General features: G+C 57.4%; 1 protein-coding gene across 2 annotated transcripts in view; it reads left to right on the forward strand.

Moving 5' to 3' along the window:
- The window catches only part of EDC4 (enhancer of mRNA decapping 4), a 53,650-nt gene that overhangs the window by 29,852 nt on the left and 2,708 nt on the right, over positions 1-21,090 (forward strand). For both annotated transcript variants that reach the window (XM_065567521.1, XM_065567520.1), the window contains exons 12-27: positions 350-530; positions 1,036-1,108; positions 1,730-1,821; positions 2,462-2,658; positions 5,388-5,476; positions 6,530-6,683; positions 7,744-8,207; positions 9,860-9,961; positions 10,791-10,943; positions 12,472-12,508; positions 13,878-14,058; positions 15,012-15,167; positions 16,352-16,467; positions 18,079-18,244; positions 19,220-19,406; positions 20,290-20,509. In XM_065567521.1, coding sequence (XP_065423593.1) covers positions 350-530; positions 1,036-1,108; positions 1,730-1,821; positions 2,462-2,658; positions 5,388-5,476; positions 6,530-6,683; positions 7,744-8,207; positions 9,860-9,961; positions 10,791-10,943; positions 12,472-12,508; positions 13,878-14,058; positions 15,012-15,167; positions 16,352-16,467; positions 18,079-18,244; positions 19,220-19,406; positions 20,290-20,509 — 2,568 coding nt within the window. The remainder of the gene's footprint in view (positions 1-349; positions 531-1,035; positions 1,109-1,729; positions 1,822-2,461; positions 2,659-5,387; positions 5,477-6,529; positions 6,684-7,743; positions 8,208-9,859; positions 9,962-10,790; positions 10,944-12,471; positions 12,509-13,877; positions 14,059-15,011; positions 15,168-16,351; positions 16,468-18,078; positions 18,245-19,219; positions 19,407-20,289; positions 20,510-21,090) is intronic.

The following is a 21,090-nucleotide window of genomic DNA, read 5'->3' on the forward strand; positions in this document are numbered from 1 at the left end:
TGGGGATGCTGCATTGGCAATTGGCAAAAATGGGACATACTGTAGCCAGGTCTAGATCCCATGGTGATGGGTGACAAACACCTAGACGGGTACCTCTCTAATAGAGAGGGGCAGCTCGTGGGGACTACACTTCCCAGCATACATTGCGCCACCTGGATCCAAAGAGCTTTGCCTGGCTCTGGTAAGCTGTGTGAGACATTCTGGGAGGTCGTGTGGGAGCTACTCTTGGGTACAAGGGGAAGGCTGATGGTGCATTCGTTGTAGAACTCTCTGATCACACCTGGCAGTCTGCTGCCAAAGCCCCAGCGATTTGGGTTGTTGCAGGGTGTTTCTGGTGCTCTGCTTCCAGGTCCTGTATGTGATGGAGCTTTTGCAGAACCAGGAGGAGGGCAGAGCTTACTTCAGCTCCATCTCGGAGTTCCTCCTCACCCACCCGGTCCTGAGCTTTGGCATCCAGGTGGTGAGCCGCTGCCGGCTGCGGCACACGGAGGTCCTCCCAGCTGAAGAGGAAAGTGACAGCCTGAGCACAGGTGAGCCGCGAGGGACAACCAGCCCTTGTTTCTGAGGAGGCTCTGGGGGCTGCTTCCTGGCGACACAGCTGGAATATATTAGTGAGAAACTCCCTTGATGAGCTGGCAGTGCTGGAGAACAATACTGACCTGCCTAGAGCGGCCCAGATTTGAGGGGAGGAGGATGGGCTCGTGGCTAGGGCACAGGGCTTAGGATCGCTGGGTGACTGCTACTGGGATCCCTCTAGATGCCTCCTTTTCGCCCTCTGGCATGGCGCTCGGAGCAGCGGAGGGGGCATTCCCACGGATCTGTGTGGTGTGAGCGCACAGGCAGGAGGTGGCTGTTTAAAGCCGGGGCAGAGTCCGAAAGAGCGTGAGGGGATTTTATGAGCCGTTTCTCTGAGATCTGAATGAGCACAAGGGAGCGCTCCGCCTCAGGGCCTGTGCTACCCGAGAGCTTGAGGCCTAAGGACATGTGCAGCACCCCATGCTGCAGCCCACTTCCTCGTTCTTGTCTCTCTTCCAGAAGGGGCTCAGGGGGCTGGGGCTGTCGAATCGGCGGCGGGTGTGCTGATCAAGCTCTTCTGCGTCCACACCAAGTGAGTATGCATAGGGCGTGGTTCGGACAGCTGGCCTGCTCATCTCAGTGCTGCCCAGTGCGCATCTTCCTTCCTAAAACCCCCTTGGCCATCAGGGTCACTAGCTGGTCTCTGCTTGTGGAGGGGGATGTTATCACCCACTGTTCCTGCACACATTCCCCAGTCCTGCCCCTCAGTATGAAACCCACCGGAGCAGTCGACATGGAGAGTATCCTTGGCCTGGGAGGCCTCAGGCCGGCCTGGGTAGTGGGTCCTCGGTCTCTTCCTAGCTCCGTTTAAAATGCTTCCCGTGTCTTTTCCTGTGGACTCTTGAGCTCTGAGCCTTTGCACAATGTGTCAGCAGCTGAACGTTTCTGCTGACTTGGGGGCCAGGACTGGTTGGGTTAGTGCTGACCGGCCATGTGGCTGCCTAGGGCTAGAGTCTGGACAGCTTTCAGGTGTGGTCAGCACAGGAAAGGCTGAGCTGAGGCGGGGCACCACTGACTGGGGACTCCCACTTTGTCCTTAATAGGCAGAAAATACTAAAGCGCTTTCCAGGACCAGCTCCAGGAAGGGGAATCGCTGCGATTTATGGCTCTGTGGCTGATGTGTGAACTAACCCAGCATTTTGGAACATTACAGGGCCCTGCAGGATGTGCAGATCCGATTCCAACCTCTTCATAGTCCAGATATGGCTGCACCGATCCCTCCCCACGGCTCCCATGAAGATTTCGGTAAGGCCCTTCAGTCGGGAGTTCTGGCCAGAACCATCTGGTGCTTTGAGCTTCCCGGCATCGTGTCTCCATCATTGCTGGCAGCCTCAGCGAGGTTGGAAGGGATGTTTGGTGGGCTCCTGACTTTGTTACCCCGAGGGCATCCTGACTGCTGAGCTGGGCGTGGGAGGCCTGGCAGGCTAAAGAGCTGAGGCCGAGCACAGAGCAGGTTCAGCGATGAAGGTGCTTGGTGTGCTCTGTGGTGCCCCCTCTGGCTGCTCTGGGACTTCCTCCTGGGAAAGCTGCGCTCAGGCAGGACAGGCCTCGGTGAGGAGGGCAGAGGACGGATTGAAGGCTGGCCCCAGGTGGGTGTATTGCCCTGTATTGCTGCTGTGCCACTCAAACCCATTTGCAGGGAAGCTTACGTGTGGATCACATGCCCTCCTTGGCATGCACCCTCTTCTCTGGCAAAGGCCATGAGTCTGTTCCTCCTCCATCAGGCTGCTTCCATGCCCTGACTGTGACAGCCGTGGGCTGCCAGTTCAGTTCTTTGGCGCCTGGACTGGTGGAAGTGGTATAACTCGTGCTTTGTAGGAATAAAACCCTCCCTGCCTGGCTCCTTTGGAAGCTCTAAGGTTAATTTGTACGTATCTCTCTAAAGCGTTTCCAGACCATCTGGCTGACCTGGGCGCAGAAGGGCTGGGATCGGAGAAGGGGTCCGTCCACGGCTCCCAACCAGACTTACGGCGCATTGCAGACCTGCCTGTGCCAGCGGATTTTCTTGCCCTCTCCAACGATGCCAAACCCAAGCTGATGACCCCAGATGCGTTCATGACCCCAAGCACATCTCTTCAGCAGGTAGCCGGATGTGATGGGTGGAGCCAGTGGGGAATGTAGGGGACGGTCTGGGATTTTGCGCGCTGAGGATCCCACCTGGACTGTGATAACTCGGATAGTCCAGATAATCTAGTGTACAAACCATAGGAAGCGCTCAGAGCTCTTAGCCTTTTCTTACCCTTTGCAGTTGGCTTATGGAAAGTCCACCAGGAAATCTTGGCTCCTAGGACCAAACAACCTGAATTCCAGAGGTTTCCTGCAAGGCTTCTTTTGGGGGAGGAAACTGCAGTACTCCTGCTTCTCGCGGGGTTGGGATGCAAATACAGTAATGAGGAAGGGAGCCCAGAGCTTAGCAGCGTGGGCTGAGGCACCTTAAAATGCCAGGCTGACCCAAGCTCATGCTGAGAGAGACCTGCAATGAGCAGCAGGAAGATGGGACCTGAGCATCTTTGGTGCAAGACCCGTCCGCAAACCAGTGAGCTGGCAGTGTGGCAGCATGTTCCTCCTTTGTGGGCTTTAGCTTCTGGGGTGGAGGTCCCCTCCCAAGGGCTGTGTGCAATGGCTGCCCCTCTCTGAAGTGGCCTGGGTGTGCTCCCCAGAGCTTGTCTTTATTGCTGCTGGCTGCTCAGAGAGGACTCTCGGTCTGCAGAGCTGGCTTGCTTTAGAGGTGCCGGGGAATCTGCACCGTTGCCCAGCAGGCTTTAGTGTGTGTTGAAGAAACAAGCCCGTTTTTAGGACTCTCTTCTCTGGCCAAGTAGCAGGGAAAAGCCCCATGTCGCTAAATGGCTGAGAGCGCCCCAGTTGGCACAGCGTCACTCCCCCAACTCTTGGCAGTGCCCGCAAGGCCAACCTCATTAGGGAGCATGCCAGAGGGCACGTGGGCAGCCTGGGAAGCCACTGGAGAGCGCACAGTTCAGCTGAATCATTTCTGTGCCTTTTCTTCTGGGTGAGACGACTCGGGTTTTGCTTTCACTTCTGCGACGTCTCTCGTACCAGGGAATGAGCACTCCGTAGGACCATGCTCCAGCGTGATAGGCCTTTCCGCTCTCTCATCCCTAGCGTGGGGAGTCATCCCAGTGGTGGTTCGGTTTGCGAAGGTGGGGCTGTTGCGCTCAGCCTTTTGTCTTTAGCGATCCAAAACCGTTTGTTTCCTCCATGTCTGTGTATCAGAGCTTTGCCGGGGCAGCAGGAGGAAACAGACTGGATCTGATGCTTCCCCTCAATGCTCCCTCCTGTGTAGAACCAGTGGCTCTGCAGCAGGGGTCTGTGAGGTGTCTCTGGAGCGTGCCCCACTGACACTTTGGGGTGCTGCTCTGTCTTGGTGCCAGATGTACTGCCTCATGCTGATGCAAAACGCTGGCTGTGAGGAGTGAGCTATAACAGTCTCCCCTGTCTTCCTGCACAAGCTCTGGAGATGTTCCCAGGTTGCTGTGCATGTCACTGGGTGACCTGGCTGGTGCGTGTTGTCCCCAGTGCTCTGACTGCAGCGAGGGCTGGCTGGTGTGATGCCAGTGTGACAATGGCTACATGGCGCCGCTTGCCACATTGAGCAGCTCGACCACGGTGTTCTGGTTTTAGAAGTGTGGATTCTAACCTGTCTCTTATGGAAGGTTTGTAGCTGTCTGTCTACACCTGGGCAGACCCTTGAAATGGTTCTGAAACCAAGGCCTGAAGCCACTCGTGGCCATTCTCCTAGTTAGAGTTTCAGAAGTTCATTGTACTACCCCTAAACAGGGTAACTCCTGCTGTTACCTCTTCCTCTTAATTTCTTGTCTGGAATATTCCACGGTCCTTCATTAGCATTTGGTTCAGACTTATGAGTGAACTTACATCCAATACTTAATCTACGTGGAAATAGATGGAGAAACAGCTCTTCTCTGGAGGAAAACCTGTTTTTCACCTTTGCTGATCACCAGTCCCTAGGCACAGACTTGAACTTAATTTTCAGTGTACATACATTACTCCTCTCACACCATCCATACACGTTTTGCATAATATTGATGCCCAGTGTGAGAGGGTTTTATGAGAGACCTCACATGACACACTTTTGTGAACTTGAATGAAAATACCAGACCCAGGGGATTCCTTATGCACCCCTTTTGCCCTCTGCCCCTTGGACTCAAGATGTCCCTTGGTCACACTGAAACTGTAACAGCGATGGTCAGACATACCCATCCCATAGAAGGTGACCAGCAGTCCCCCATTAGTTCATTTAGAGGCTTCTCTCTACTGTTGGCAGCACTTATCTAAGTCAAGGCCAAGCCACTTGGCTTCCATCCAGGTCTGTTCCTGTAGCAGGTGCGGGGAGAGCCCAGGGACCACGCTATCCAGGATGGCCGAGGGGATGTAGATCTGAGTGTTGGGCACCTCCTAGTGGAACAGCTTAGCTCCTTCTCCTCTAGCAGCTGCATGTGTGTGAACAGGAGGGGTGACAGGGCTGAGCCCTGCCGAACTCCACCTGTGAGTGCCCTCCAGCAGGGAAAGCAAGTAGAGAGGAAAGGAGCAAACTCCCAGAAGGGCCTTTCCGTCCGATCCGCAGTTGGGTCTCCAGAACCTCATGCCCAGTTCTGTCAAAGGCCACAAAGGGACCCGGTCCTTGACTGGTGCCCTAGGCACATCTGGAATCTTGAGAGAGTCTCTGTCACCTTCTGCACGCTCCGTAGTGGGACTGTGGAGGGAGCCAGGAGTTGCTCAGGGAGAGGCCTATCGGCAGAGCCTCCTCTCAAAGCATGGATCTGTGTTTGTGCTAGATTGCCATGTCGCCGGGAAGCAGCGTCAGTTCCCTGACTGCAGTCACAGCCATGAGCAGCGCTTCCGTCACTGACCCCACTGTGCCCAGGTAAGTGGAGCCAGAGTGCGTGTCCTTCCCAGCCGAGTTGGGCCCCATCTGCAGAGCAGGCTGGCGCTCCAGGGGTTACACACTCTATGGCAGCGCTGAGTGAACCTGCCTCCTTCCCTGTGGCGCAGAGGCAGCCTGCTCTGTTTCCTGCCTCGGAGAGGTTCTCCCATTGCACCGCTGCTCGGTTGCTCTCCCTGCTCCTCCGGAGGGAGTGTTGCGCTTTGCGAGCGGTGAAGGCTGCAGACCCCAAGGACAGAGAGGCATTACTGGGAGTCTGAGGGACACTTAGACTGAACATCAGACACAGCTTCCCAGTGGTGAAGAGTATAATAGGGTAGAAGCCTCAGTGCTTAGGCGAGGAGGGCAAGGACAAATCCTGCTGTGTCCTGTTCTCCTCCCCCAGAGATGGGCTAGACTAAAGGATCATAGAAGAATCATAGAAGATTAGGGTTGGAAGAGACCTCAGGAGGTCATCTAGTCCAACCCCCTGCTCAAAGCAGGACCAACACCAACTAAATCATCCCAGCCAGGGCTTTGTCAAGTCTGACCTTAAAAACCTCTAAGGAAGGAGATTCCACCACCTCCCTAGGTAACCCATTCCAGTGCTTCACCACCCTCCTAGTGAAATAGTGTTTCCTAATATCCAACCTAGACCTCCCCCACTGCAACTTGAAACCATTGCTCCTTGTTCTGTCATCTGCTACCACTGAGAACAACTGAGCTCCATCCTCTTTGGAACCCCCCTTCAGGTAGTTGAAGGCTGCTATCAAATCCCTTCTCAGGATCTGACCCCCTGAGTTCTAACAGACTCCCTCTAGCAAGGTTGTGAAGCTCTTCTGTTCAGTCCCTAGTCTAGGAAGAGTGGTCACGCCAAGGGAAGGTCTACCGTTGGGTGGGAGGAACCACAGAGCTTGGGGGACGCTGGGTAAACTGGGGCCAGGCGCTCCTGCATTGACCAAGTGCAGCAGGAATCGCAGTTCCTGAGCTCAGGGGGCTCTGCCTGAACCAACCCTACGAAATCTGGTGCTCAGCTCTTTCCATCTCCCTGTATAGGCCATCTGAGGACCTGACTTTGAGCCCAAAGATGCAGTTGGACACCAGCCTGACGCTAAGCAGCAGTAGCAGCAGTCTCCAAACGAGTCCTAGGAACCATTCAGTCCTTATCCCTGGACTCCCTGACAAGCTGACCCCAAAGGCCCCTGTCCCGGTAAGGCTCCCAGCACTGTTGGCACATGGTAACTCTCCCTTTCTTTCCATGACCCTCTGCCAGCTGGAACGCACCAGGGTGTCCAGGCTGGCCCATCCGAGTGGCTGGAAGGTGCTGCTGTGTCAGCACGTGTCGTCGCAGATTGCCTGTCCGTAAAAGCCACGGCTTTAAAAATGGGGGCCGCTCTAGCACAGGGTCACTTTTCTTATTCCATCATCAGCAACGTTAGGAGCAGTCACGCCACATGCTAGGAGACTGGAAGGGAGTCAAGGAAGCACCCCAGGGAAAGGTACCAGACACTCGGAGGAAACACAGATTGCTCTGACGTTGTCCGTTTCCTGAGCAGGGTTACACGGAAATCCGAGCTGAGTCTGCTGCTGCCTGTGCTTTGGGCCTGCAACAAGAAGTTCCTCTTTTAAAATGTTTCTGCCCCTGCTTCTGTAGGAAAGACCCCGTGAAGTTGATTGTAGCCAGTAAAACAAAGGGAAAGAGGAACAGCTCCTCAAATCTCTTTCAGTTCTGGAGACTTTAGATGTCACTTGTCTGACATCTTCAACTGGAAACAGGTGTTTTAAGCTGATGCCCCTTTAGCTAGTGCGTCTTGCCTCTTTGGTGAGAGAAACGTGAACTCTTAGACCCAGTCCTGCGGGCACTTACGTACGTGATTCACCTGTGCAGTCCCCTGGACCTCTGGGGCTGGCGGTGTTATGTGCTGAAGCGTTTGCAGTGCAGCGTGACCCCGGTTAGTGACTGTTGCTCCCAACGGAGTTAACAGCACACAGGAAGGACAGAGTTGTCCTGCTGGACAGCTGGGTCTGTGCTGGCGGGTAGTAGGGGTGCTGGAGCGGCAAGGATCAGAATGCAATCAGGCCCAGATGTCTGGAGGCCTGGCTCCTCAGCAGCCCTGTCCTGGGGGCACAGCAGTAGTAAGGCCAGGAGGGGGTCTCGCCGCTCTCTGCCCTGAAGGCTGGCTGGCATGGGGTGCTGAGGGTCCTTGAGACAGCTTGTGTGGTTTGGGTGTCTGCATTACAGTGAACGTTGGCTTGTTTATATTGGTCAGGTCACTCCAGCAAACCCCCCTCTGACTCTGGAGCTGCAGGAAGTGGAGCCCCTTGTGGTAGCCCAGGCCTCACCCACCCGTGAGCGCTCCCCGGACGTCATTTCCTCGGCCTCCACGGCCATGTCCCAGGATATCCCAGAGATCGCCTCTGAGACACTGCAGCGCAGCTTTGCCGCAGCCCCGGCCGGGCTCCCTGCAGAGGTGCTGGAGCCCAACCACCACGCGGACAGCATGGCCTCGGCCGCCTCGGCCTTGCACTTGCTGTCCCCGAGGAACCGGCACAGCTCCGAGCACAGCCAGCACTCCCTCGACATGGCCCCTGTGGAGGTGGACAGGCTGACCACACCCTCGTTACTGGAGACTGCTTTAACTCAGGAAAATGCATCTTCCAACAGCGTCGTGAGCCAGCCGTGGCCAGCGGCCCCCGACATCACCAGGGAAACCAGGAACAGCATAGCAGACAGGTAACCGGCTGGGCGAGCTTTGCTCTGCTTTACTTGGGGGCACGTTCTTAGCCATGTCCAGTTGGCACGTTGGTGGAAAACTGGTGTTTCAGGGCCTTGGCCATCCCTCCTTTCAGAGCCCCAATACGCTGCTTCTCTCTGCACCCGACTTTGTAGGCTCAGCATCACTGTCCCCCACCTCCAGGGCAGTTTTAACATGCACCCCTGCTCTGCAACAGGGACTCCAGGATAACAGGGGGGCGTCTGTTTCTCGCCCGTCCGGCTCAAAGGAGCTCAGCGCCTTAACCCTTTTTCTAGCTGCCAGCCCCACACACTTACCCTGGGTTCTCAAAGTCAAGCTGGGGGCTTTCCATCTTGTGCATGACCAGCAGAATGAAGGTTGTGCAGGCCAAATTCTGCTCCTGACAAAATCTGTGCAGCCCTGTTGGGGGGACCTGATGGGCACTCGGGAGCCAGTTCTGCTGCCAGTGCACGAGATTGACGAGTCTCTCACCTGTGACGGGCTGGCTCTGCAGAGACGCAGACAAACTTAGTCCCTGAAGCGAGTAGCTGTGATTGATGCACGTGGTGAAGCAGGTCTGAGGGCGCGTCTGCCTGAGCTGGGAAGCACAGAGATGTAGCCCGAGAGAAGGGTTATGTGTAGCCATGTCTTGGAGACAAACTCTTCCAGCCCAAGCAGCTGGGGGTGTTCCGTGCAGGTCTGGAATGTCTGGGCTGGCCAGATCCTACCTCCTCTGGCAGGAGTGGAGCAGAATGTCCTGATTTGTCCCCAGGCCTCTCCTAGATTGGGAGGCAGCACCTCCCAGGGCCAGCCCTGCAGCCTCCATCCTTCTGAACGAGGCCAGCAGCCTGCCAACACCGCTCCTTAATAGACCAGAGACGTCCCCCGAGTTCCAGGAGACGCAGCCGTCCTTCCACCCTGGAGCTCCACGCTGCTCTCATGTCCGACATGTCGGCTGTCTGGATCCAGGGTGCAAGTTTAGAAAAGTCTTGCCAGGGTGGCTGGTTCTCCTGGTCCCCGACTCCAGGCCTTGTAACTTGCTGCACTCTGCAGGCACGCCAGTGTCTAGGCAACGGCCTCTTGCTGTTACCACTGATGCACAGAGTCTGGGGATCTGAAATACTCCCCTGGACAGGTGAAAATGCAACGGCTGGGGGATGCTGTCTACCGTAGTGCACCACCTGCATCTGGGGGAGAGCAGTGTGGTGTTCCTGCCAGCTGCGTCCTGTTCACTGGTGGTTATAAAATGTGCCCGTCCTCCAGGTTGTGAGTTCAATCCTTGAGGGGGCCATTTAGGGATTTGGGGCAAAAAAATTGGTCCTGCTAGTGAAAGCAGGGGACTGGACTTGATGACCGTTCAAGGTCCCTTCCAGTTCTATGAGATAGGTATATCTCCATATATTATTTTATTATTTATCTACAGACCCGCCCGTGCTCTGAAGGGTGTGTGTGATCGCACCCAAGCATCTGACCCCCAGACACCCACTATGCCCGGGCCCGGCTGTCAGACCCCACTGGCTCTGTGAACCCCCCAGCGGTGTGGGCTCAGAGCCCAGCCTGCTATCAGCAGGCCCACTCCTGTGCAGGCAGTGGAATGAGCAGATAACCAGGCCGGGAGACGTTTTCATGATGGCATTTCCCTTTCCCCCAGCCCAAGGGATGACATTGCAGAGAAGCACAAGAGCTCTTCCTATCACAGGCACAGCTACCACCTGCTGCAGCACGACAGCCAGGATGCCAGTGCAGAGCAAAGGTACCAGCACGCGCGTCCCTCTCGCGTCCCCAGCACGGACTCTGTGTCCCTGTCCTTGGCAAGTCTTCATCTGCTTTGCCTCCTGCCCCCCAGCCCTGGCACGAGGGAGGCCGTGAAACCAGTCCTATCCTGATAGCTGGGCTGGCTCGCAAGATGCTATCACCTGGGTTATGCTCTTCAGGGTCAGAGTGCTTGCTGGGCTGCACAGGGGAACGTGGACAGAGCGTGGCTCGTGTCGCTTGGTCCAATCATCAGTGCAAACCAACTAATGGGCACTGTTTGGTGGAGCCCAGCCCTTGAATTTAAAGCAAGGTAGATCAAGGTACCCTAGGGCACTGCTGTGCTCGCCAAGATCCTGCCCAGGCACGACCCGCCCTTCACCCCCAGGGGCTGATCCTACATGCCGAATTCTCACTGCCTTCAATGGGAGAGCTGCAGCCAGAGGCCTGGCAGTGTCAGCCCCCAGTCAGTGCGGAGTTCGGTTACTGCCTGGATTCCCTCGGTCTCTCCACGTTGTGGTTCTCACTGGGTTACGGCACCTTCAGCCTCTCAGCTTGAGAGGTCTGCTGTGCTTGGTCCCCTCCTGAGTCAGCAAATTCCACACTAGGGAGCACTCAGAGACCTCTGCAGCCGGGCCTAATGCAGCGACTACAGGTCCCATCATGCCATACTTCATCTTGATCTGAGCAGCCTGGTTCCTTGGGTCTAGGTGGAGCGCTTCATGCCGGGCCCTGCGGACTCGTCTGGATTGACGACCTGGGCGGCTGTAGGGCAGGGTGGCTCTCCCCACTACTGCTAGCAACCTCCTCTCCCTGGTCTTCTTTTGCAGTGACCATGATGATGAAGTTGCAAGTTTGGCTTCTACATCAGGCGGGTTTGGTGCCAAAGCATCTGCACAGAGGCTGCCTGTGAAGGACTGGAAAGCCAAGGTGTCCCCTCGGGCTTCCCCCAAGCTCAAACGGAAGGGCAAGAAAGATGACGGGTACGCTGGACTTCCAGGGCAGACAGCTGCGGGATTGGCAGCACAGGGTCACAATCTGAGAACCCCGCTAGCCGCTAAGCTAGCCAGCAGTGCCCTAGAGCTGCTGCTGTCTGCTTATGGGGATCTGAGCTTTGTAAGCAGTAACCTCCCAGCCCTGGTGAAAGCGCTGCGTTGCCCAGTCAGAGTAGCCATCACAGAGGGGCATGGGAGCAGGCTCTGTCCTGCCCTTCTGGTGGGGCTGCAGGGCCAGCACAGGCTTCAGAAGAACTTGTGGGAGGCAGGCTCATGACGATGAGACAGGAGGGGTACACAGCCTTGTTTCTACTCCTGTGCTGCCCCATGGCAGAGCCATCTGCCCCACTTTGGGGAAGGCTCCTTCAGGACGGTCATTCTCTAAATGTTTTCCAGCACCCAGCATGACAGAGCTCTGATCTGGGTGGCTTCTAGGCCCAACCACAGTGGCCACATGCAGTAACGTCTGGCATCGGCCTGCCGTGTCTGTGTTTGAAACTTGAGCGTAAGAATGTGCTCTGGCTGAAACTTGACCAGCTGAAGGGTCAGCCCATGAGGAGGTGATTGGGTAGCGCAGTCCAATGTGCTACGTCCTGTGTACAGGAAAATCAGTGCAACCTCTGCAAATGGCTTTCTACTCCTGTGCTTTTCATATGGCCGTGGAGTGGTTTGGAGCTGTCCTTGTGTATGTCGTGACTGCAGACCACAGGCTGGGGCTTTAGATTGCTGGTTGCAGGAAAAGGAGGCAGCGAAAAAGGAATCTCTGCTGATAAATGATAAATGCCATTTTCCTCCCATGCCCCAGTCCTCTTCAGACAGCTGTAGTGCTTGTGGGCCATCCAGGCTGTGAGCTGCCAGCACACGCCTCCCTCCTGCCAGGTTTGGCTCAACACGGAGTCATGGGTTTTCAGGAGCCAAACTGGTCTCTCCTGCTTAACAAACCAAGTCCGTGTTCTCTTTGTTCAGTCCATATTGCAGCGTATGGCTCCAGACAGTCATTACAGGCACTCTTTGAGAACTTCAAAATGTGCATCCCATTTTTTCTATAAGAAACAGAGAAAATGGCCCTCTTGATGTTTGGGCAGATAACGTCAGGGGAATGACTTCTCTGCCCCCAAATTCAGTCAAGGCTGAACAGCCTAGGCTGTGCTCGTGCTGTGTGAACATCAGGGGAGCCAGTGACCTTCAGGCCAAAGGGCCAGGCCCAGTAGGTGCCCTGTGTCAAACCAGCCCATCTAGAGGGACAGTGTAGGGGGTCCCTTGAGTCTTACTCACTAGGGGTGGTAATTCTTGGCTTTGATACAGTTCTGTACCAATATGAACTCTGTACCCTCCTGGTGCGTCCTGTGTTGGTGGTGGAACGAGACAAAGGGGGACAGATGCTGGATGGTGGGAGGGGTGAGAGTTATAGGAGTTATCAAAAGCTCCCACCCAGCTCAGTCAGTGTTGGTGAAAGACTCTGACCCCGGGCTGGGTGCAATTCACATGGTTATGGTAACTCTTCTTTTCATTCCAGGGATGTGACCCAGTCCCCGAGGTCAGGTGATCGCCAGGTTAGTCCCAGTGGGGATCCGACGCTCCATCACCTGCTTGCTTGTTAGTCAGCTCACTGATGACTTAAAGGAAAGCCCGTCCCAATTCCCTCCGCGTCTGTTGCGGAGCCGGGGGCCTGTGCTGCGTGAGCAGGCAAGGCATGCCGGCTGTGCTTCGCTGCTCACTAAGGCCCTGCAGAACTTGCTTAGCTCTGTGGCTTGCAGAGTGTCTGAGAGGGGTGCCCAGACTTGGTGAAACCAGTGGCTTCCTTTGCAGCTTACCACATCTGATTCGCATCTACATGGTCCTCCTTTTTCCAATCCAACCGGCTCAGCCACAGCTCTGATATTTGCTCCTGCATGAGATGAATAGAAATCACGTTGAGTGCACCAGCAATGGGAAAACAAGGCATTCCTAGCCCCATTAGCTCTGGCCTGTTAGAGCTCCTTATCTCTGCTGGTAGCACCTCCGTGTCCAATGGAGAGCGTGCTGGGACCATGTTTTAGGACTCATTGGGATGCTCTTGGAACACTATGAGGGCTCGGCCAGCCTCTCAAGTGGGGTCTGCTGTCTGTAGCGCCAGGTTGGCCTTTCAGATGGCTTCCCTCTAGGTTAAAGCCTGGCTCCCGCTGATGGGTATGAAGCACCTCCGTAGATTCCAAGGTCAGAAGGGACCAATGTGATCATCTAATCTGACCATCTGGATAATATGGGCCAGAGAACGTCTCCAAAATAACTTCCCCTTCCTCCAGGCATGGAGCTGGCCAGAGCCACTTCCCCTCCTGAGCTAGAGGAAGTGCCATGGTGCTGGCCCTGTGAGTGGCGGTGCACCCCCCAAACAATGCATTGCCCCATCGTAAGTGCCTGAGGTCAGCTGTTTAAATCCCGGGGCTTTCCTCTTCTCTGACAGCGGAGACCTACATCCTCGAAGTCTTGTAGGCAGCTGCAGGGATCCAGCGAGGGGCCTAGGCTCTGGTTTGCACATCACCTTTGGGGAGCAAAAGCTTTGGCGTTAGCCAGCCTGCGAAGGTCTGGGCGGGGTTCGCTCCCAACCAGCGCAGTCTCTTAAGTCAGGGAGTCGCCTGGAGGGACCCTGGGGCCTGGTGTGTTTTGCTGTCTCGTCAGTGTGCTCCTGTAAAAGCAAACTGCGGATCCTATTGGAGACGGGGGGAATTTTGCCACTTGGCTTCCTTGAGGCCTGGGCCTGGCCCTGGCCCTGAATCATATCCTGGTTGTGTTGAGCTTTGCTCCTGGGCTTAAGTGGTGGGTGAACTGGCCCCTGGGTTTCCCTAGCAGGGGCTCAAGCTCTCTGCTGACCTCTGACCTCAGTACCGATGCGGTGGCCAGTGGGCACAGAGCATATCATTTGGCTGCCTTGTCTGCGAACAGGTGACCGCCGAGTGCCAGGATGAGCTGATGTCTCTGCTGCGGAGCCAACAGAGGGAGCTCACGGAGCTGAGACAGAACCAGATGGAACTAATGCAGAGACTCACTGACCACCTGGATGCTGTGCAGAGCTCCCTCATGGGTCACATGGAACGAGTGATTGATTCTCAGCAAGAACAAGAGCGTATCCTTCCTGGCAAGCCCCTCCTGGGGCCAGCGTGCCACGGGGCTGGCCCTTCTGGGATGAGCGGTGCTGCGGGAGAGACATCGGTCCCAGCCGCCATACGTCTACCCCATAAAACCACCTCGGAGTTCAGCAGCCACTGCTCAAGGGTGCCAGGGCTGGGATGGGGGGATGCTGCAGTGTAGGTTGGGGGCACTAGAAGAGCTGTGTGGGGTCCCAGGGCTGGGACGGGGGGATGCTGCGGTGTAGGTTTGGGGGCACCAGAAGAGCTGTGTGGGGTCCCAGGGCTGGGACGGGGGGATGCTGCAGGCCGGGGTTGGGGGCACCAGAAGAGCTGTGGGGGATCCCAGGGCTGGGATGGGGGGATGCTGCGGTGTAGGTTTGGGGGCACCAGAAGAGCTGTGTGGGGTCCCAAGGCTGGGATGGGGGGGATGCTGTGCAGGGTTGGGGGGCACTAGAAGAGCTGTGTGGGGTCCTAGGGCTGGGACGGGGGGATGCTGCAGGCCGGGGTTGGGGGCACTAGAAGAGCTGTGTGGGGTCCCAGGGCTGGGATGGGGGGATGCTGCGGGGTGGGGTTGGGGGCACCAGAAGAGCTGTGTGGGGTCCCAGCACTCGAATAGCAGGGATGCTGTGCAGGGTTGCTGACCAGCCTGCACTGTGCCTGGTTCAAGTTACTGCTCTTGATCCCTTCTGAAGAGCAAGAGGGAAAAGTTGTTGCTTTCTCCATTTCCCTGAGCCCTCCAGTGACCCGTTTGCTGGCAGGTGGGTTATAGGATCTAACGCAGCTGTATCCTGGAGTCCCTCGTTACCGAAGGCCCAGGCTAGCTCTTCTGGAAGCCGCAGTGGTGCAGGAGATAGTGTGTCTGGCCAGTGCCCATCACCAGAGGATAGGAGTGCCGGGATCAGAGAGGGCATCTCCTGGAGGCTGTTGCTCCTTAACGTGTGACCTCCAGAGCGGAGGCTGGACCGAGCTCTGACAGAGGGGCAGCAGCGGAACGGGCAGCTCCAGGAGCACCTGTCCCAGCAGCTCTCGCAGTCCCTCTCCACTGCTGCCTGCAATCGCCTGGAGAGGACCATCCGCGAGGAGATGAAGAAGACGGTGCCCCAGTGTAAGTGCTGATGCAGGGTAGTTTGTACAGGATGGGCCCAGCAGGTAGCTGTGAAGCCCCATGCCGCGGGGTGGCGATAGGGGATGCAGGACATGCTTAGCCCTGCCAACCTCCTGGCATCGCACACCTCTCTGGAGACGGGGAGCTGTGACGGGCTCGCAGGAGCTCCTGGGGGAGGGATGTGCTGCTCTGGAAGGGGTCTTGAGCCCCATCTACATGCCGGGCGTAAAGTAGAGCGAGGAAGGGTTTTTCCGTTGTCGTAGGAACTCTGTCTCCCCAAGAGATGGTAGCTAGGCTGACAGAAGCATTCGTCCATTGACATAGCCCAGTGGTGGACAAACTACGGCCCAGGGGCCACAACCGGCCCTCCAGACATTTTAACCCGGCCCTCGAGCTCCCCACCAGGAAGTGGGGTCCGGGGCTTGCCCCGCTCTGGTGCTCCAGCCAGGGAGTGGGGTTGTGGTCTTGTCCCACTCCGCACAGCTCCCGGAAGCAGGGATATGTTCCCTCTCTGGCTCCTACGTGTAGGGATAGACGGAGGGCTCCGCATGCTGCCCCCGCCCCAAGCGCTGCCCATACAGTTCCCATTGGCCAGAAACCGCAGCCAATGGGAGTTGCAGGGGCGGCGCCTGCAGACAGGGCAGCGCACAGAACTGCCTGGCTGCGCCTCCGTGTAGGAGCTGGATGGGGGACATGCCGCTGTTTCTGGGAGCTGCTTGAGGTAAGTGCTGTCTGGAGCCTGCCCCCCTGAACTCCTCCCCACGCTCCAACCCCCTGCCCTGATCCCCCTCCTGCCCTCTGAACCCCTCAGTCCCAGCCTGGAGCACCCACCTGCACCTCCAACCCCTCATCCCCAGTCCCACTCCAGAGCCCACACCCCCAGCTGGAGCCCTCCCACCCTCCAACCCCTAATTTCATGAGCATTCATGGCGCGCCATACAATTTCCATACCCAGATGTGGCCCTCGGGCCAAAACATTTGTCCACCCCTGACCTAGACAGCAGGCGGTAGTTCGGCAGAGCTGCGGTGCTCGAGGGTGGATTTTTCACACCCCTGAGGTCGATGAGGTTTTATGTGTAGACCAGGCCTGAGGTGATACTGGGTGCCATGGCCCCCTCCCAGCAAGGGAAAAGCCAAAGCACTCGGGTGAACCCGGGTCACCTTTTCCTTTGTGTCCTGCCCAGGCATTTCCAAGAGCCTGGACCCTGTCACTGGCCAGCTGAGCAATACAATTGCCGCCAAGCTCACGGCTGTCGAGGGGACATTGAAGGAAAACGTCACCAAGCTAGTGAAATCAAAGGTAAGGCTCAGACCAACAACCGCCTGGCCATCCTGCGTTCTCCTTCTGGGGTGAGTCACCCACAGCTGACACGTTACCTGCCCTCAGCGGGGGCTGAACACAGTTTAGCTGCAAGCATAGGCAGATGAGACCCCTTGTCAGGATCGTTGTGGAGCCAGGCACCAGCTCCCCCCAGTCTCTGCTCCCCCATCTGCTCCGCTCCTTAGGCCTTGCTCTGCCTAGTTTCCTTGTCCAGGAGGGCACTGCGTGTTTGAACCCATGGCCAGCGATCATTCCCGAAAGTGCCTTCGCCTCGCCTGGGAGCTGAAAACAGGCTCAGGCCCAGAAGCTGTGCCCCAGTGTCGGGAACAGCCCCAGTGCAGCCAGCCTGGGTCAGCAGGTCTGCTCCTGCACTTCACCCCAAGGCCAGTGGGAGCCATTGGCATGTGCAAGTGACGGGCACCAGGGCTGCCTCTTAGCGTGAGCAGGGCAACAGGCAGCCGGATGGGAGAACGGTGTTTGACACTTTGCGTTGTCTCTCCGTCCCATCGCTCAGATCTAGCCGGGTGGCGAGTGGTGGTGATCCGGGGCCAGGGGCAGCTGCTCTGTCCCTCGTCACATGAGTGTCTGGGGGTATTTTTCCCAGTGCGGTTTAGCTGCATTTTCCCAAGTGGAATCTCCTGTTGTTTCCTGCCCGTGTGTTGAATCAGAGCCCTGTCCGTGTAATTCCTCTCTGCTCACGAGCGTTTGCAGCCACCTCCAGAGTGTCTGACAAGCTCGCGACGCCCCTTCAGACTAATCACTAATGAAGATGTTAAATTGGGAACTAACCCCACCTCCCGGGGTCCCCCAAGACTTGGCACAGTGCCATTTTATTAATTAACCTCCCCCCCCCCTCCACCAAAGTTCACACACTGCCATGATCTTTGATTTATGGCCATCCAGCTGCTTTCTCTCAGACTGTGTTGGTCTGAGCCAGCTGTGGGTCGGGCCAGGGCCAGTATTAGACTTGCTGAGACCTGGGGCTTGGGCTCCGGCCCCCTCTGCCCCAGGGTCATGTAGTAATTCTGTTGTCGGAAGGGGTCGCGGTGCAATGGCAGGGCAGGGCAGGGCAGTCGCGTGAGAACGCCTGGTCTCAGCTAACCAGAGGGAATTCCCAGAGTCCGAGTTCCTGCTGCTCGGTGCTCGCTCTCCAGATGGGCAGCGATTTCCCTCCCTCGGCGTTGCTCAGAGCGGGGTTGCCGTGTCCAGGCTCGCGCTGCTTTGGGTGGAAGATCACTGCTGTGATTGCTCCTTCAGCTGTTCTCACAGCTGCTCCCAGCTCTCTACAGCTTCCTGCCTCAGCGGGAGCTAGTGGGTTAAGGGGGAAGAGCCCCGCCTTGCCACCCCGTGGGGCTAAAGTACCAGGAAACCTGGATGTTCCTTCGGGCGCACTCGTTCAGGTCCCCCAGCCATCAGCTCGTAGTGTTAACGCTTAGGCTTGGTGGTCTCGTGGCCCAGGGCAAATGGAAGGGGGGTTAACTGCTTCTGGCTTGCCCGGGGCTTGCAGATGGGCAGGGGGAGACAAAGCGCCTCCATCCGAGGTGTGCAGCAGGAAAATGCTAAACTCGGGGTCTCGTGTGTTCTTGCAAGAACCTGACAGATGCCATTGCGAGGGCAGCGGCGGATGCTCTGCAGGGGCCCATCCAGTCGGCGTACCGGGAGGCGTTCCAGAGCGTTGTGTTGCCGGCGTTTGAGAAGAGCTGCCAGTCCATGTTCCAGCAAATCAACGACACTTTCAAGCAGGGGACGCAGGAATGTGAGTCCTGTTGGAAACCGAGATCTGCCCTCATGTAGCGCGGTTCCTCGTCAGAGAGCTTCACGGAGAATCGCTGCTCCTCACGAGGAAGGGAAGTGTAATCCCGCTTCTACAGATGGGGAAACAGGAAGGGGTGAGGGGAGCTTGGAGAGGACATTAAGAGCTCAGATTAGATCTGGGGTGTGCCTGGCTCCCAGTCCCGTTCTCAGACTGCTGGGCCGTGTCTCTAGTTCTGCTGGCAAGATAGCCCCACTGTACCAGCCATTTCTCTTGCTCAGCTGCAGGGCAGGACCGTGTCCACGCTGGACCCTGTCTGTCAGTGGCCAACCTGGAATGCTGCCGGAGGAAGTGAGCTCCCCTGGGCACCCCAGGATGGCTGGGGGGACTGTGCAGTGCTGCACAAGGGGCTCTCGTCCCTGCTTGTCTGCACCCCCCAGTGACCCGAGCCCTGAGCTTGCTCCCGAGCGTGCTGTCGGGCAACCTGCTCCTCCGACCCCAGCCCGCAGGCACTGCTTGACTCCAGCCATTCGCCCAGCGACACGTTCCCCAGGCCGGCAGGGCCCCTCCCTTCCCTTGCGAGCTCTCAAAGGCTGCTGCTCCTTTGCAGAGCTTGAATCCCCATTGCCTTTGATCAGACCATCTTCTGAACCACAAAATCAGTCACGAAATAGCCCCTTTGGTCTCTGCAGGCCTCCCCGCTCCTGGCTCCAGCCTAGGAAATGTCCCGAGTGCCTGTCCTGTGGCCTTATTGGGCTGTAGTATGCACCCTGCCCTGCCCTGCCCCGCTGGAACAGCCCAGCCTCTCGGAACCTGTCGGGTTCGCTGTTCTGCCAGGCACACGGCCCTTTGCGCCCGATGGGGAGGAGGCTGGCGTTCGCAGATCACACGCAGGGTTTGGTAGCCCCGCAGTGGCTGGGCTCTGCTGGGGTGGCATGGTGATCGGCAGCCCTCTGAGGGACCGTCTGGCTGTTGCAGATATCCAGCAGCTGGAGACTCACATGAAGAACAAGAAGGCGCGAGAGCAGGAGGCCCGAGACTCCTTGCTGGGCCAGCTCCGGCAGCTGATCAGCACCTTCCAGAGCAGCACAGAGCAGCTGGCCTCCACCATCACCACCAGCGTGCACACCGAAGTGCAGCATCAGCTGCACGTCATCGTGGGCAAGTAAGTCGGGCATTGGGTCTGGGGCTTCCGCTGGACTGGATGTGCAGGAGGAATGGGCAAGGGCGGCGGGGGGGGTTGCCAAAGACCCGGCTTGTGGCTCTCTCTGTAACATGCAGCTGCCTCTTCGTTCTAAATGGAGGCTTGGTCCCTGGCATGCACACGCTGCCCCGGGCACACCATGGGCACAGCCACTCCCTTCCGTAAGGACTCTGATTTGACGCTGCTCTTCGCAGCGTCTCCCTGATGCGCCATGTCCTCAGCCAGCCTGGGGGAATTCCTCACTCCCCCCTGCTCTGCAGCAGCGCGTGCCTTGGCATCTGGGGGACCCCAGCAGTGAAACAAACTTGCAGCTGGGGGAGCTGATCTTCGACTCTCGCTGTTGAAAGGCCTGGAGGGCAGCGTCCCTGCGTGTTTCCAGCCAGCCGAGAGCGGATTCTCCTGTCCCACTGGGAAGTCTCCGCTGGTCTGACATGGCTGCAGCTGGCCAGAGTTTGGCCCTTTATGCCCATTATGAGCTGGGGCCCGTGTCCCGGCAGACAGGTGTCCACATCTCAGAGAGCACCCTCTGCATTGGCACTAACTCTCCCGTCACGGGCTTGAGTGGAGACTTGTGGATCTCTACGGCCTTTCACCAGCACCAGATGCATTCAGAAGTTCAAACATCTGATCGCTAATGAGTGCCTGTGCAGGGGCTCTGCCGAATTCCAGGTACTTAGTGTCTGTGCCTGGGCACCGAAGCACTTCATGTTAACCCTTGGGGGCTCATGCGAACGTAAACCGTGAAAAGTGCCTATGCTAATAACTGGAGCCCTGCTTGACCAGTGCGAGAGCAGCGAAATCCCTGGCAGCTCCGTCCTGTTCTCACGCCTCCCTCTGTTTCTAGCATGCAGGACTCTATTCTGACCCAGGTGCAGAGGGTCATCAAGGGAGAGGTGAGCCTGGCCATGAAGGAGCAGCAAGCGGCCGTCACCTCGAGCATCGTGCAGGCCATGCGCTCCGCCGCAGGCACGCCCATCCCCTCTGCTCACCTGGACTTCCAGTCTCAGCAGACTCACGTCCTGCAGCTGCTGCAGCAGGGCCGCCTCAACCAGGCTTTCCAGCAGGTACGCAGGCTGCCACGTAGGCCTGATCCTCCCAGAGGCACCAAGACGTGTCCCCTGGCTCTGCCCAAGGGAGGAGATGCCCCCTTGTTCTGCTGTAGCTCCTCGGGAGCCTGGGGTCGGCAGCTCTGGCCACTGCAGCATTGTGGAGCCGGTGCTTCCCATTCTGACGGCGCTGGGGTGGGGCAGGTGAAGGGTTAACTGTGAAGCCCTTGACCATAGAAAGCCTTGTAGTGCTGTGTATTAAAGTAACGGATGTGCTTGACCCCTGTAGACCAACATCTGTAAGTGCCGGGCACTGTTACTCTGCCACTGAGCCAGCAGGGGGCGCAGAACTGTAGTGTATAGATTCCTCTCCTGGTCCCAGGTGGGATCTGAGCACCATCCTACCCTGGCTCTGAACGAATGCAGGCCATGCTCATGGTGTTCCCGGGAGCAAAGGGGCTACATGCATGGACGGTGGAGGCAGTGCACCGAGCAAGCTCCCCACGCAGCTGTGCTGAGGCCTGCAGTCTCAATCCACTGCTCCAGTCCTGGAGCTCCTGAGTGGAGACAGCTGTCCTTCCATGTGTGGTGCATCCCCC

Source organism: Chrysemys picta, chromosome 14 (assembly GCF_011386835.1).
Source record: "Chrysemys picta bellii isolate R12L10 chromosome 14, ASM1138683v2, whole genome shotgun sequence".
Lineage (NCBI taxonomy): Eukaryota > Metazoa > Chordata > Testudines > Emydidae > Chrysemys > Chrysemys picta.